Below are 16038 nucleotides of genomic sequence, written 5' to 3'. Positions count from 1 at the left end.
ATCTAGATATGTGCATGTAAGCATGAGATTTGGAGATTGCCATGCTCCCTCTTAGATATGTGATTGGGAAGAAAGATTTGTTGATTTATGTTAGTGTTTATTTTAGAAGTATCCTTCTTACAGTATATGCTGTAGTGCAACATTCTTCCAGGTGTTTCCCATATGTTGAAACAATGCGAACATTCAAATGTACTGTAAAATGGATAATGGATATACACCAAAAAATGTGACATTTGAATGTGTGGTTTATAAAACACTAAAAATATGACAGCATAAATAATTTAATTGTCTCATCAGAATAGAGATATGACACATTTTTTCTTACATTTCTCACAATTATTTATTTTTTAAATTTTGATTATTGTTGTAAATTAAAAAGAGTCTTCAATAAATTTGATTCAGACTCGTGTACCAGCTTCAAATTGTATTCATCATAGAAAGCTGTTGATTCAGACTCATGTACCAGCTTCAAATTGTATTCATCATAGAAAGCTGTTGATTCAGACTCGTGTACCAGCTTCAAATTGTATTCATCATAGAAAGCTGTTGATTCAGACTCGTGTACCAGCTTCAAATTGTATTCATCATAGAAAGCTGTTGATTCAGACTCGTGTACCAGCTTCAAATTGTATTCATCATAGAAAGCTGTTGATTCAGACTCGTGTACCAGCTTCAAATTGTATTCATCATAGAAAGCTGTTGATTCAGACTCGTGTACCAGCTTCAAATTGTATTCATCATAGAAAGCTGTTGATTCAGACTCGTGTACCAGCTTCAAATTGTATTCATCATAGAAAGCTGTTGATTTAGACTCGTGTACCAGCTTCAAATTGTATTCATCATAGAAAGCTGTTGATTCAGACTCGTGTACCAGCTTCAAATTGTATTCATCATAGAAAGCTGTTGATTCAGACTCGTGTACCAGCTTCAAATTGTATTCATCATAGAAAGCTGTTGATTCAGACTCGTGTACCAGCTTCAAATTGTATTCATCATAGAAAGCTGTTGATTCAGACTCGTGTACCAGCTTCAAATTGTATTCATCATAGAAAGCTGTTGATTCAGACTCGTGTACCAGCTTCAAATTGTATTCATCATAGAAAGCTGTTGATTCAGACTCGTGTACCAGCTTCAAATTGTATTCATCATAGAAAGCTGTTGATTCAGACTCGTGTACCAGCTTCAAATTGTATTCATCATAGAAAGCTGTTGATTCAGACTCGTGTACCAGCTTCAAATTGTATTCATCATAGAAAGCTGTTGATTCAGACTCGTGTACCAGCTTCAAATTGTATTCATCATAGAAAGCTGTTGATTCAGACTCGTGTACCAGCTTCAAATTGTATTCATCATAGAAAGCTGTTGATTCAGACTCGTGTACCAGCTTCAAATTGTATTCATCATAGAAAGCTGTTGATTCAGACTCGTGTACCAGCTTCAAATTGTATTCATCATAGAAAGCTGTTGATTCAGACTCGTGTACCAGCTTCAAATTGTATTCATCATAGAAAGCTGTTGATTCAGACTCGTGTACCAGCTTCAAATTGTATTCATCATAGAAAGCTGTTGATTCAGACTCGTGTACCAGCTTCAAATTGTATTCATCATAGAAAGCTGTTGATTCAGACTCGTGTACCAGCTTCAAATTGTATTCATCATAGAAAGCTGTTGATTCAGACTCGTGTACCAGCTTCAAATTGTATTCATCATAGAAAGCTGTTGATTCAGACTCGTGTACCAGCTTCAAATTGTATTCATCATAGAAAGCTGTTGATTCAGACTCGTGTACCAGCTTCAAATTGTATTCATCATAGAAAGCTGTTGATTCAGACTCGTGTACCAGCTTCAAATTGTATTCATCATAGAAAGCTGTTGATTCAGACTCGTGTACCAGCTTCAAATTGTATTCATCATAGAAAGCTGTTGATTCAGACTCGTGTACCAGCTTCAAATTGTATTCATCATAGAAAGCTGTTGATTCAGACTCGTGTACCAGCTTCAAATTGTATTCATCATAGAAAGCTGTTGATTCAGACTCGTGTACCAGCTTCAAATTGTATTCATCATAGAAAGCTGTTGATTCAGACTCGTGTACCAGCTTCAAATTGTATTCATCATAGAAAGCTGTTGATTCAGACTCGTGTACCAGCTTCAAATTGTATTCATCATAGAAAGCTGTTGATTCAGACTCGTGTACCAGCTTCAAATTGTATTCATCATAGAAAGCTGTTGATTCAGACTCGTGTACCAGCTTCAAATTGTATTCATCATAGAAAGCTGTTGATTCAGACTCGTGTACCAGCTTCAAATTGTATTCATCATAGAAAGCTGTTGATTCAGACTCGTGTACCAGCTTCAAATTGTATTCATCATAGAAAGCTGTTGATTCAGACTCGTGTACCAGCTTCAAATTGTATTCATCATAGAAAGCTGTTGATTCAGACTCGTGTACCAGCTTCAAATTGTATTCATCATAGAAAGCTGTTGATTCAGACTCGTGTACCAGCTTCAAATTGTATTCATCATAGAAAGCTGTTGATTCAGACTCGTGTACCAGCTTCAAATTGTATTCATCATAGAAAGCTGTTGATTCAGACTCGTGTACCAGCTTCAAATTGTATTCATCATAGAAAGCTGTTGATTCAGACTCGTGTACCAGCTTCAAATTGTATTCATCATAGAAAGCTGTTGATTCAGACTCGTGTACCAGCTTCAAATTGTATTCATCATAGAAAGCTGTTGATTCAGACTCGTGTACCAGCTTCAAATTGTATTCATCATAGAAAGCTGTTGATTCAGACTCGTGTACCAGCTTCAAATTGTATTCATCATAGAAAGCTGTTGATTCAGACTCGTGTACCAGCTTCAAATTGTATTCATCATAGAAAGCTGTTGATTCAGACTCGTGTACCAGCTTCAAATTGTATTCATCATAGAAAGCTGTTGATTCAGACTCGTGTACCAGCTTCAAATTGTATTCATCATAGAAAGCTGTTGATTCAGACTCGTGTACCAGCTTCAAATTGTATTCATCATAGAAAGCTGTTGATTCAGACTCGTGTACCAGCTTCAAATTGTATTCATCATAGAAAGCTGTTGATTCAGACTCGTGTACCAGCTTCAAATTGTATTCATCATAGAAAGCTGTTGATTCAGACTCGTGTACCAGCTTCAAATTGTATTCATCATAGAAAGCTGTTGATTCAGACTCGTGTACCAGCTTCAAATTGTATTCATCATAGAAAGCTGTTGATTCAGACTCGTGTACCAGCTTCAAATTGTATTCATCATAGAAAGCTGTTGATTCAGACTCGTGTACCAGCTTCAAATTGTATTCATCATAGAAAGCTGTTGATTCAGACTCGTGTACCAGCTTCAAATTGTATTCATCATAGAAAGCTGTTGATTCAGACTCGTGTACCAGCTTCAAATTGTATTCATCATAGAAAGCTGTTGATTCAGACTCGTGTACCAGCTTCAAATTGTATTCATCATAGAAAGCTGTTGATTCAGACTCGTGTACCAGCTTCAAATTGTATTCATCATAGAAAGCTGTTGATTCAGACTCGTGTACCAGCTTCAAATTGTATTCATCATAGAAAGCTGTTGATTCAGACTCGTGTACCAGCTTCAAATTGTATTCATCATAGAAAGCTGTTGATTCAGACTCGTGTACCAGCTTCAAATTGTATTCATCATAGAAAGCTGTTGATTCAGACTCGTGTACCAGCTTCAAATTGTATTCATCATAGAAAGCTGTTGATTCAGACTCGTGTACCAGCTTCAAATTGTATTCATCATAGAAAGCTGTTGATTCAGACTCGTGTACCAGCTTCAAATTGTATTCATCATAGAAAGCTGTTGATTCAGACTCGTGTACCAGCTTCAAATTGTATTCATCATAGAAAGCTGTTGATTCAGACTCGTGTACCAGCTTCAAATTGTATTCATCATAGAAAGCTGTTGATTCAGACTCGTGTACCAGCTTCAAATTGTATTCATCATAGAAAGCTGTTGATTCAGACTCGTGTACCAGCTTCAAATTGTATTCATCATAGAAAGCTGTTGATTCAGACTCGTGTACCAGCTTCAAATTGTATTCATCATAGAAAGCTGTTGATTCAGACTCGTGTACCAGCTTCAAATTGTATTCATCATAGAAAGCTGTTGATTCAGACTCGTGTACCAGCTTCAAATTGTATTCATCATAGAAAGCTGTTGATTCAGACTCGTGTACCAGCTTCAAATTGTATTCATCATAGAAAGCTGTTGATTCAGACTCGTGTACCAGCTTCAAATTGTATTCATCATAGAAAGCTGTTGATTCAGACTCGTGTACCAGCTTCAAATTGTATTCATCATAGAAAGCTGTTGATTCAGACTCGTGTACCAGCTTCAAATTGTATTCATCATAGAAAGCTGTTGATTCAGACTCGTGTACCAGCTTCAAATTGTATTCATCATAGAAAGCTGTTGATTCAGACTCGTGTACCAGCTTCAAATTGTATTCATCATAGAAAGCTGTTGATTCAGACTCGTGTACCAGCTTCAAATTGTATTCATCATAGAAAGCTGTTGATTCAGACTCGTGTACCAGCTTCAAATTGTATTCATCATAGAAAGCTGTTGATTCAGACTCGTGTACCAGCTTCAAATTGTATTCATCATAGAAAGCTGTTGATTCAGACTCGTGTACCAGCTTCAAATTGTATTCATCATAGAAAGCTGTTGATTCAGACTCGTGTACCAGCTTCAAATTGTATTCATCATAGAAAGCTGTTGATTCAGACTCGTGTACCAGCTTCAAATTGTATTCATCATAGAAAGCTGTTGATTCAGACTCGTGTACCAGCTTCAAATTGTATTCATCATAGAAAGCTGTTGATTCAGACTCGTGTACCAGCTTCAAATTGTATTCATCATAGAAAGCTGTTGATTCAGACTCGTGTACCAGCTTCAAATTGTATTCATCATAGAAAGCTGTTGATTCAGACTCGTGTACCAGCTTCAAATTGTATTCATCATAGAAAGCTGTTGATTCAGACTCGTGTACCAGCTTCAAATTGTATTCATCATAGAAAGCTGTTGATTTTTTAGCTCACCTGATTTTTCAGGAGAGCTTTTGTGACCGGTCTTTGTCCGTCGTATGTCCGTCCGTCCGTCCGTCCATTAACATTTGTTTGTTAACACTCTAGAGGCCACATTTATTGTCCGATCTTCATGAAAGTTGGTCAGAAGATTGTCCCAACGATATCTCAATCGAGTTCGAAACTGGGTAATGCTGGGTCAAAAACTAGGTCACTAGATCAAAAAAAAAGAAAAAACTTGTAAACACTGTAAAAGTCACATTTAATACCCAATCTTCATGTAACTTTGTCTAAATGTCTGTCTTAATGATATGTTGGTCGAGTTCAAAAGTGGTTCCGGTCCGTTGAAAAACATGGCCGCCAGTGGGCGGGGCAGTTTTCCTTAAATGGCTAAAGAGACACCTTGTAAACACTCTAGAAGTCACAATTTATGTCCATCATCATGAAAGTTAATCAAAACATTGGTTTTATTGATTTTTGGGACGAGTTCGAAAATGGTCCAGATCGGTGAAAAAACATGGCCGCCAGTGGGCGGGGCATTTTTCTCTATATGTATACAATGAAAACATGTCAACACTCTAGAAGTCACATTGTTTGCCCAATTTTCATGAAATTTGGTCAGAACATTTGTTTCCTTGATACGAGAGTTGAGTAACGTTGGAAAATGGTTCCGGTCAGTTGAATAACATGGCTGCCGGGGGGAGGCAGTTTTCTCATATTTATATAGTAAAAAAAAGCTTGTGAACACTCTAGAAGTCACATTTTTTGCCCAATCATCATGAAACTTGGTGAAAATATTGGTTATATATATATCTCAGGTGAGTTTGCAAATGGTCCCAATGGGTCAATAAACATGGCTGCCAGGGGGGGTGGGGCAGTTTTCCTTATGTGACTATATAGAGAGAAACCTTGTGATCAAACACTATAGAAGTCACATATTTTGCCTAATCATCGTAAAACTTAGTCAATACATTGGTTTTATTGATTTCTTGGACAATTTGGAAAATGGCTCAGATCAGTGAAACACACTTTTTAGCTCACCTGATTGCTCAGGTGAGGTTTAAGGATTGGTCTTTGTCCGCTGTCTGTTCCTCCACATTGAATTGTAAACACTCTAGCATTCACATTTCTCAAGCATTCTTTATCAAAGTTGCTGAAAAATCTCAGTAAAGTTTGATGATGAGCAAAATCACATAATTAATGCCATAATTATTTCCCTTAGATTGTCCAAATTTTCATTATATTATACAAAATCCTTGTAAGCAAAGTTTGATGTTTGGTAAGGGGGGTCAACGCAAATTATAGGTCACCATTTCAAATCTCACAAAAACAAAAACACTCCCTACGCCAGAGTTTTGGTTCAATAATGATGAAACTTGACCAGGATGTTTGTCTGGTCAATATCTAGGTCAAGTTTGACATTAGGTAAAGATTGAATGAACCGACTCCTCTCAGGTGAGTGAACTAGGGCCATCTTGGCCCTCTTGATTGCGAAATACTAGGAATAATATTTATGTGTTGACAATACACATTTTATCTTAAGGTAGCGCACCCCTAATGATTTCCAGCAATTTATTTTACGATCATTGCCGATCTTCAATGATCGGTTATTTCCGAGAAATGCTTTTTATTTTTTTCAAACTTCGAATTTTGATATGTTTACATAATTCCTTTAGAATACATTATTTGTACAATAAATATTGACTTTGATCCAAATATCATCTAAAAAAATACCATTTCGCGATTTCTTCAAAGATCGACGAGCCTTTTTACCTGTTAACTTATGGATATATAGTTAAAGGTTGCTCAAATGTAGTAGTCGTGGCCGAGTGGTTAAGGCGATGGAATACAAATCTTTTGGGATCTTCCCGCGCAGGTTCAAATCCTGCCGACATCGCATACTTTTTGCGACGCGTTTTATTTCTTTTGTAACGTAATTTGATTCAATATAGCATATAAGCTATGTTTATTGTTAAATATATATTTTTATGCACATCCTTCAATTTTTAAAATTAAAACAACATTATGGCTAAATTGGGTGATTTACTGCTGAAAAACGAATGATGCATGTTGCATTTTTATTTTAAAAAGTAAACGGTAAATCTGTCTATTTCTTGGTATTTTTGCTGTATATAGTGTTTATAAAAAAAAAAAAACTACGTTTAAAATATAACTTATATGATACTATTTTGAATTTTATGACACTATGTTTTTAACCGACCCAATTTTTACTTGGCTGAAATCACTTACTTTCATGGCGCTCTTCCATAGAAAAAAAATTGTAAAAAATAAATGTCTGTAAAAGAATACTGATTTCATCTTGTTTAAACTTTAAACACCTTTACTGCATCTGTACATGCCCATATTTGAAAATTTGAATTAATTATGGAACTTTTATATACCCCAGGGGTGAAAATAAACTGGACAAAAGCCGAGCGTGGGGGTGGTTTTGAAAAAAATGGTTTATTTCAGGGATCAAGATAGACTGCAATTTTTGGGAGAAGTCACTTCTCCCTCAGCTCTGGAGAGGGAGAAGTGAGGCAGTTTTAGGGAGAAGTGGATCTTTTGCGATCAGCAATGGACCATTGTGAACCATGACCCAGGGGTTTCACTGGCCCAAAAAAAGTTGTCGCCACTTTTTCGCAGTGTGAAAACTGTCTGTTATTCCAACCTTATTAATATGAACAATAATTTAGGACGATTATTAAAAGAAACCTTACTACATAACTTTAATGTCATTGACTGTATTATCACTTGAAAAAATATGGTAATACATAAAAAACTATAAGTTCCTTCATAAGTCATACCTTCATAAGTCTTAATAAGCTTTATTTGTATATAAAGAACTTTTTTCATCTTGATAAACAACACAGATTACCAAAATAATATAATAATGTTAACATCAATGTAACAGTATGCTGCATAAATGTTTAATTTTAAACATAGAATCACACCAATTTACATCATTTGAAAGGGAAAGAGAAAACATTAGAAAATAAAGCATCTCACTTCATATTGTTAAACAGTTATATTTGGTCATTTGGACATGATATACATCAGCTTTGACAGCTTCTGTTGTTTAAACGTTTTCTGTAAGTGGTGGATGATTTCTAGGCTCAAATAAATGAATGTTTTTTAAAGCATATTTCTTGACAGAAAGGCCCAGATAATTGCCACCATCCATTCTAATTGCCTGAAATATCATAAAACATAATTTTACAAACTATCAACAACAAACCAACACATAAATGTCCCTATCTTTAAAATTTCCGAATTTTTAACATATCCGAAATATTGTACAACGAGTGAATATTATTTTTTTTAACGCATGGAAAGCCTACCTACAAATATGCATGTAGTTTAGTGAAATAATGCTGATTAAGAAAATAATTAATTAGATTATATTTGGATATGTGCCTATTAGGGGTGCGCTACCTTAACATGTCAATGATACTATAAGTTTTTTTCGTACTTATAGGTTTGTTACTGCAATGATATTGATATTATTAAGACCAGTAATATAACATGTAGTCATGTTCAATTATCATGTTAATCTTGTATTGACCAGTGTGTGGCTGATAAAATGACTCTTTCAGTGCTGGAACCGAATTTTGAAGGCCTTTGCAAACAGTTAGGATCCAGATGAGACACCACAAAACGTGGCGTCTCATCAGGATCCAAACTGTTTGCTATTCTGATAGTATTCTTTGAAAAAAATAAAAGAAAATGCTTATTTTAGAAATTCAGAAGACAACATTTTAGCAGATGACAAATTTCCCAGCATGCATAGGGCTAATGTGTGTTTGTGTTTTCTTTTTGCAGGCAACGGAGGATTAGTTAAACGTCTAGTGTTTTGATATCCTTGTCTGGCGGTTATGGCTACAAGATGAACATCGTGCCCAATAAAAAACTAGTCTTTCACAGAATTTGTTATGATATAAGTCTTGTAATTATTAAGAATAAGTTTTATGTTTGTAATAAGGAATTTGTGTCGGAATTATTAGAAAATAAGACTTGGAATTATTATTGGAATTGTTTGGAATAAGTTTAAAGTTGTTAGAAATAAGTATTGATTTAGGAAAAGATCTGTAACTTTAACGGTAATAAATGGAAAAAGTAGGTCTTTAAGTAAAAAATTAGATTCATAAATTGTTTTTAATAATTCTAATAAGGTAAGAATTGTTCAAAAAAAGAAGTTTAAAAAAGTCTTCATTTTGTTGTTAGAAATACATTTTTTGTTGTTCATAATATTTTACTCTTATGAATTCATGTGACTTAGTTTTAGGTATGCTTCAATTTTCATTCTTGTTTAATGAAAAGGTAGGTAAGATATATAAAGCACACATGGTTAAAATCAAAATGATAACACGAGAAAAAAAGGTCTATTTTAGCTTGCAAGTCATAGCTAGTTGTCAAAAGAAGTTACAACATTAAAGTATGATGTATTATGACGTTTATATGGAGATTAACTTTGAAGATTTGCATAGGGTTGTATTTATTTCAGTATTCTGTCAAAACTTCAAGATAGGACAATTTACATCTAAAATTCGAGAATGTGTTAATACTGAAAACGATTTTTGTATGATAATAACTGATGCTGGTATTCCCTGTTACTTAAAACATTAATGAAATAGTAATGCCTTTTACTTTTATTGAAATATTATACACTACTATAGATAATGCTGATATCTGTATAATATCTTTTAGAAGCTGTTGTTATTTGAACATCAAAAGGAACGCCACATTGGTCGGTCACCAGATTTTGTTATAATGTTAAAGATGTATGAAATGATTATGCAGAAGAATTGATGACACATCAAGAGTTTTTTGGCACATTTAAGGCAGGCTTCCTATTTCAAACAGAATAGGTTCACTGCAGTTTTTCTGTTAATGCCATTTTGAACATAGCTGTGATAAAATGTTTTTTATGTATTTTTCTTCCATTTAAATATTTGTTAGAAGTGCAGTTGTTGGTACAGTTGTACATGAGTATTCACACATTTTTTGTATGACACATTAGAATTAAATTTTCCGTCCGTCCGTCTTTCTGTCCGGAGCCATATCTTGGAAGTGCTTTGGCGGATTTCATTGAAACTTGATATGAGTTTATATATGGATAAGAGGATGATGCACGTCAAATGGCATTGTACACCATTTGTTAATAACGGAGTTATGGCCCTTTGTATCTTGAAAAAATGCTTTTTTGAGTGTCAAATATAATACATTTGTGTCCAGAAGCATATTGGCGGGGGATATCAATTCAACGAATTTGCTTGTTACACTTTTATTTGGATATTAATCTATTGATTTTTTTTGCAGATCACATGCAACTGAAAATAAGTTTGTATCACAGAATCAAAGTTGAATTTGAAATAGTATTGATTTTGTTTGTCTTAGAAATAAAACATGTGGCATGGTTTGATATTTAAATTATTGGCAGGATTATTATTTTGTCTAAGTTGTTATTAGCAACATTTATCAAGTTGAAATGATGATCACTTAAATTTGTGGACTTGATAAACTTGATTATCAAGAGTTAATGAAAGGGTGTTTTGTATGCATTTACCGTAGGCAAATATATAACATTCACAGTAATTCAATGGAGTGTAATAACTTTCTATTTATCACACTTTATGTTAGGGATTTTTCATTTTCATACATTTATGCTAATCACCCAGATCATTTAGATGTTTGAATATGGCTAACATCAATCATGATGTAGATACCCATTTGAGCTGAGCTCTGGGAAGCTCTGGTGCTAAATGCACGTGTATCAACTATTGTCCCAGTCTGCACAGGCTGCTAAATGCACGTGTATCAACTATTGTCCCAGTCTGCACAGGCTGCTAAATGCACGTGTATCAACTATTGTCCCAGTCTGCACAGGCTTATCAGGCATGAATTTCCCACTTGTGTGGAATTGTTTGTTTAATGGAAGTCTTTTCTATACAAAAATCCAATGTAAGCGGAAAGTGTCGTTCAGATTAGCCTCAGACTCTATGGACTGCACAGGCTAATCTGAGACAACCCTGCACACGCATTAAGCCCAGTTTACCCCCTCAGACTCTAAGGACTGCACAGGCTAATCTGGGACTACCCTGCATACGCATTAAGCCCAGTTTACCCCCTCAGACTCTAAGGACTGCACAGGCTAATCTGGGACTACCCTGCACACGCATTAAGCCCAGTTTACCCCCTCAGGCTCTAAGGACTGCACAGGCTAATCTGGGACGGCCCTGCACACACATTAAGCCCAGTTTACCCCCTCCGGCTCTAAGGACTGCACAGGCTAATCTGGGACGATCCTGCACACGCATTAAGCCCAGTTTACCCCCTCAGACTCTAAGGACTGCACAGGCTAATCTGGGACGGCCCTGCACACACATTAAGCCCAGTTTACCCCCTCAGACTCTAAGGACTGCACAGGCTAATCTGGGACCACCCTGCACATGCATTAAGCCCAGTTTTCCCAGAGTGAGGCTCATTTGAGTGGAATTGTGCCAGTTATTTTATCTTTATTATTATTGTCCTGTATCTAAGCATTTGGAAATGAACTGCCTTGAGTCAAAGCATTTAGAGATTTTACCAAACATAATATAGCTTATGCATGTACTTCTAATTTATAGAAGCAGGTGCAAGATTTGCATTTATTCACTGTCTGTTTGTACTGTCAGTGACTCTGTGTATGTGTTAGCAATCAGGAATAGTCAGGCATTATCATTTCAAAATACCATTGTATTATTTACTGCATTATATTTTGCAGCAGTTGACATTTGATGATATAGTCTCCAGTGTCCCAACACCACCCCCTCCTCCAATTTATTTTGTCCCGATTTTCAGGATCATTTTTAAGTGACCATCTTCATTAAAACAGTTACAATATATATGTAGGTAGTTCTATTAATATTTTAAAATAATATACAGCTTGGATGCCATTGTATAAGATTTTAAGATTTACGTTAAAAGTAAATAGGCCCCAAAATAAACATGTTTAGTTTTGATAGTACATGTATCATTGTGTCCAATAAGTTGTGATATGCTATATACTCCTTTATATGTGCTGTAATTGTGTCTCTAAATTCAATGAAGCAAAATGATATTTTAAACAACAGCCTATTGTATCTAACTAATACTGTTAATGCTCTCAGAATTCATGTTTATATTAATGTGTTACTTTTTGTGGGAACAGGTAGGATGAAATATGGTCTAATTAAAGAAGGAAATGGATTAAAAACTTCTGGTTTAATATATAAAAACTATATGTGTTTTACATGTTTATTACTGTCTGTCCACAAAAATACATAAATACTGTAAAATCTGACATGTATTCTTTTGCTTTGTTCTTGTTTTGATTGTGTTAAAAGTGATGTTTGAGGGAAAATTTGTGCTTGAATTTGTCACCATTTTGTGTTTTTGTGTTATTGTTTTGTCAAGGTTTTGGTGTTTGTGATTTATTGGGGTTTTTAATACACATTTGTTATGTTTAAAACTGCCTTTGGTTTAATGACATTCAATTTTTTTTTCAGGTAGTAAACCATTTGTTGTCGTGCCCGAACCTTTTACTATTGAAATAAATTGTGTATGATGTCTTATTGTCCCCTACCGGTGAAACCGGAGGGGACTAATGGTTTGCGCTCTGTGTGTCAGTCAGTCAGTCTGTCACACTTTTCTGGATCCTGCGATAACTTTAAAAGTTCTTCATATTTTTTCATGAAACTTGAAACATAGATAGATGGCAATATGGCGATTAGGCATGTCAATTCATTTTGTTCCTTCGTCAAAAATTCTGATTGCATGGCAACAACAAAAAATCTGACAATGATGGAGTTTCACCGGTAGGGGACCATATTGCTTGACAATAGTCTTGTTTAATGTATATTATTGAGTGATTGACTAGTTTATTACCCATTTTTTACTTGTTAGTTATCAGATATTGGATCTCGGTATTCAATTAAAAGTTTTCTTACCTCATAGTAAGAGCAGCATTGAATGAAGCTTGAGAATGTGCTATCACATAAATGATGCATGTGAAACGTGTTTACCTTCTGCTTTTTAATATTGTACCAGCTAATATGCATCGATGTATCGGATATATATCCCCCTTTAAGTTCTTGGATGAACATATCGGATACAATTTTCTATCCAAAATCTAGTGTCTTCTGCTTTAAAAAGCCATAAAAATCATTTTAAGACATGTATATTTTAGACATTATAATGTAAAAATGGCTCTTTATACAAAATAAACATCATCATGTAAGTGTAGTAAAGTTTGGTTCTCTTCGAAATATTTGCCCATCTTCATATGATAAAGTAACACAGTATTTGCATCAAATGTGTACAACTAACTGGAGTTTTCATTAAAATTTACTTTGTGTATCTACAGTTATAAGATGTTGGTACAATTTTCTAACAACTGAACATACATTGTTTAGGTCTAATTGACTTATATACATGTTTTATGTCAACTGTATGTAAAGTAAGTTGAATGATAATTTGGCCGTGGGAAAACCGGTCTTAATGCAAGTGCAAAAAGTAGTAGCTATGCAGTCCGCGCATGTTTATCTGGCCCTACACTTTCCACTTGTATGCCATTTTTCGTGTAAAAGAAGTCTTTTCTTAATAAAATTCCATTGAAGGCGGAAACTATTGTCCCATATTAGCCCTTGCGGACTGAATGGCTAATGTCAGACCACTCTTTACGCACACGCATACAGCCCCGTTTTCCCAGAGCTCGTCCATCGTTATGCGCCTTAGGCATGATTTCATGCAACGTTAATATGTTAAGCTTCTATATGTCACATTGACTTGATTTATGTACTTGTTACAACAAATCTTATTTGTTTATTTTGCATTAAATTGGTATTTTGAGTTCTGTGTTTGTCTTTTGTGCTAACCAAGTGTTCCCTGCCGATTCCAGCCATGCTTCTCTCCAAGCTTATATTATGTATTTTTATGCCCCCCTTCAAAGAAGAGGGGGTATATTGCTTTGCACATGTCGGTCGGTCTGTCGGTCGGTCGGTCTGTCGGTCGGTCCGTCCACCAGGTGGTTTCCGGATGATAACTCAAGAACGCTTATGCCTAGGATCATGAAACTTCATTGGTACATTGATCATGACTCGCAGATGACCCCTATTGATTTTGAGGTCACTAGGTCAAAGGTCAAGGTCACTGTGACCCGAAATAGTAAAATGGTTTACGGATGATAATTCAAGAACGCTTATGCCTAGGATCATGAAACTTGATAGGTAGATTGACCATGACTCGCAGATGACCCCTATAGATTTTCAGGTCACTAGGTCAAAGGTCAAGGTCACGGTGACCAGAAATAGTAAAATGGTTTCCGGATGATAACTCAAGAACGCTTATGCCTAGGATCATGAAACTTCATAGGTACATTGATCATGACTGGCAGATGACCCCTATTGATTTTCAGGTCAAAGGTCAAGGTCACGGTGACCCGAAATAGTAATGGTTTCAGGATGATAATTCAAAAACCCTTATGCCTAGGATCATGAAACTTGATAGGTAGATTGATCATGACTAGCAGTTGACCCCTATTGATTTTCAGGTCACTAGGTCAAAGGTCAAGGTCACGGTGACCCGAAATAGTAAAATGGTTTCTGGATGATGACTCAAGAATGCTTATGCCTAGGATCATGAAACTTGATAGGTAGAGTGATCATGACTCGCAGATGACCCCTATTGATTTTGAGGCACTCGGTCAAAGGTCAAGGTCACGGTGACCCGAAATAGTAAAATGGTTTCCGGATGATAACTCAAGAACGCTTATGCCTAGGATCATGAAACTTGATAGGTACATTGATCATGACTGGCAGATGACCCTTATTGATTTTCAGATCACTAGGTCAAAGGTCAAGGTCACAGTGACCCGAAATAGTAAAATGGTTTCCCGATGATAACTCAATAAAGCTTATGGCAAGGATCATGAAACTTCATAGGTACATTGATCATGACTCGCAGATGACCCCTATTGATTTTCAGGTCACTAGGTCAAAGGTCAAGGTCACAGTGACAAAAAACATATTTACAAAATGGCTGTCACTACAACTGAGAGCCCATATGGGGGGCATGCATGTTTTACAAACAGCCCTTTTTCATGATTTGAGTGTTAGAGAGTTACTGCTTACATGGGCCGTGAAAAGAGCGTATATAGTTCGGTCTGGATGCTATGGTGTGTCCTATGGTCTGGGGTTTGCTGACCTTGCTAAAATGCGGCGAAAAAAGGTAAGGCTTGGATCAGTGAAAATGCCATCATGTGTTAAAAATGCACAATGCTCCCTTGAGGTACTTACATAATTCATGGGTGTCAATGTTTTCTCCGCTGCACCACTGACCTGTGATATAAGCGCAAAGACGCGATACCAAAGCGCGATATTGACTTAAAGTAAACGTTGAAAGCATGTTTTCATACGGCGGCATTTGTACTGTCATCGCATCACATCACGATTTCGTTGCTTCGTATATAAATTGTATGTCTGCGCTTGGCATATAGAGATCGCTTAACACGAAAGAATAAATGATTGGTTCTAACTTAGAATCTGCTTGTATTGAATTGTTCACATAACGCATTTGATTTTACAACGCCGTAAACATCTCAAATCAATAATGTCTTATGAGGGTCAATCATTAAAAAAAACTGAATTCGACGATCGGATTCTAATACTTTTTCACTGCTACGTGTTTTAATTTCGAAGAACTTATTGTATATGCGGTTCCTCTATAGCCACATTCTCAGCCTCGTTCTGAAAGAAATGGGCGCTATGCATATGCGTAAAGTGCGCAGTCCGCACATGCTAATCAGGGATGTCACTTTCCGCTTGGTTACACTGGATTTTCATTCAGAAGAGACATCTTTTAAACGTAAAAATTCATACAAGCGGAGAGTGTCGTGCCTTATTAGCCTTTGCACAGGCTGATCTGGGACGACACT

The 16038-nt window shown here is 35.9% G+C and overlaps 1 protein-coding gene across 1 annotated transcript in view; it reads left to right on the top strand.

The window, feature by feature from the left end:
* The window catches only part of LOC127880297 (cyclin-dependent kinase 7-like), a 36990-nt gene extending 23035 nt beyond the window's left edge, over positions 1–13955 (top strand). The window contains exon 11 of the mRNA XM_052427660.1: positions 8910–13955. Coding sequence (XP_052283620.1) covers positions 8910–8944 — 35 coding nt within the window. The 3' untranslated portion in view covers positions 8945–13955. The remainder of the gene's footprint in view (positions 1–8909) is intronic.
* The last annotated feature ends 2083 nt before the right edge of the window (positions 13956–16038 follow it).

The sequence above is a fragment of the Dreissena polymorpha genome, chromosome 4 (assembly GCF_020536995.1).
Source record: "Dreissena polymorpha isolate Duluth1 chromosome 4, UMN_Dpol_1.0, whole genome shotgun sequence".
In the NCBI taxonomy this organism is placed as follows: Eukaryota; Metazoa; Mollusca; class Bivalvia; order Myida; family Dreissenidae; genus Dreissena; species Dreissena polymorpha.
The sequence above is the reverse complement of the archived record's forward strand: the minus strand, read 5'-3'. Positions and strand labels throughout refer to the sequence as shown.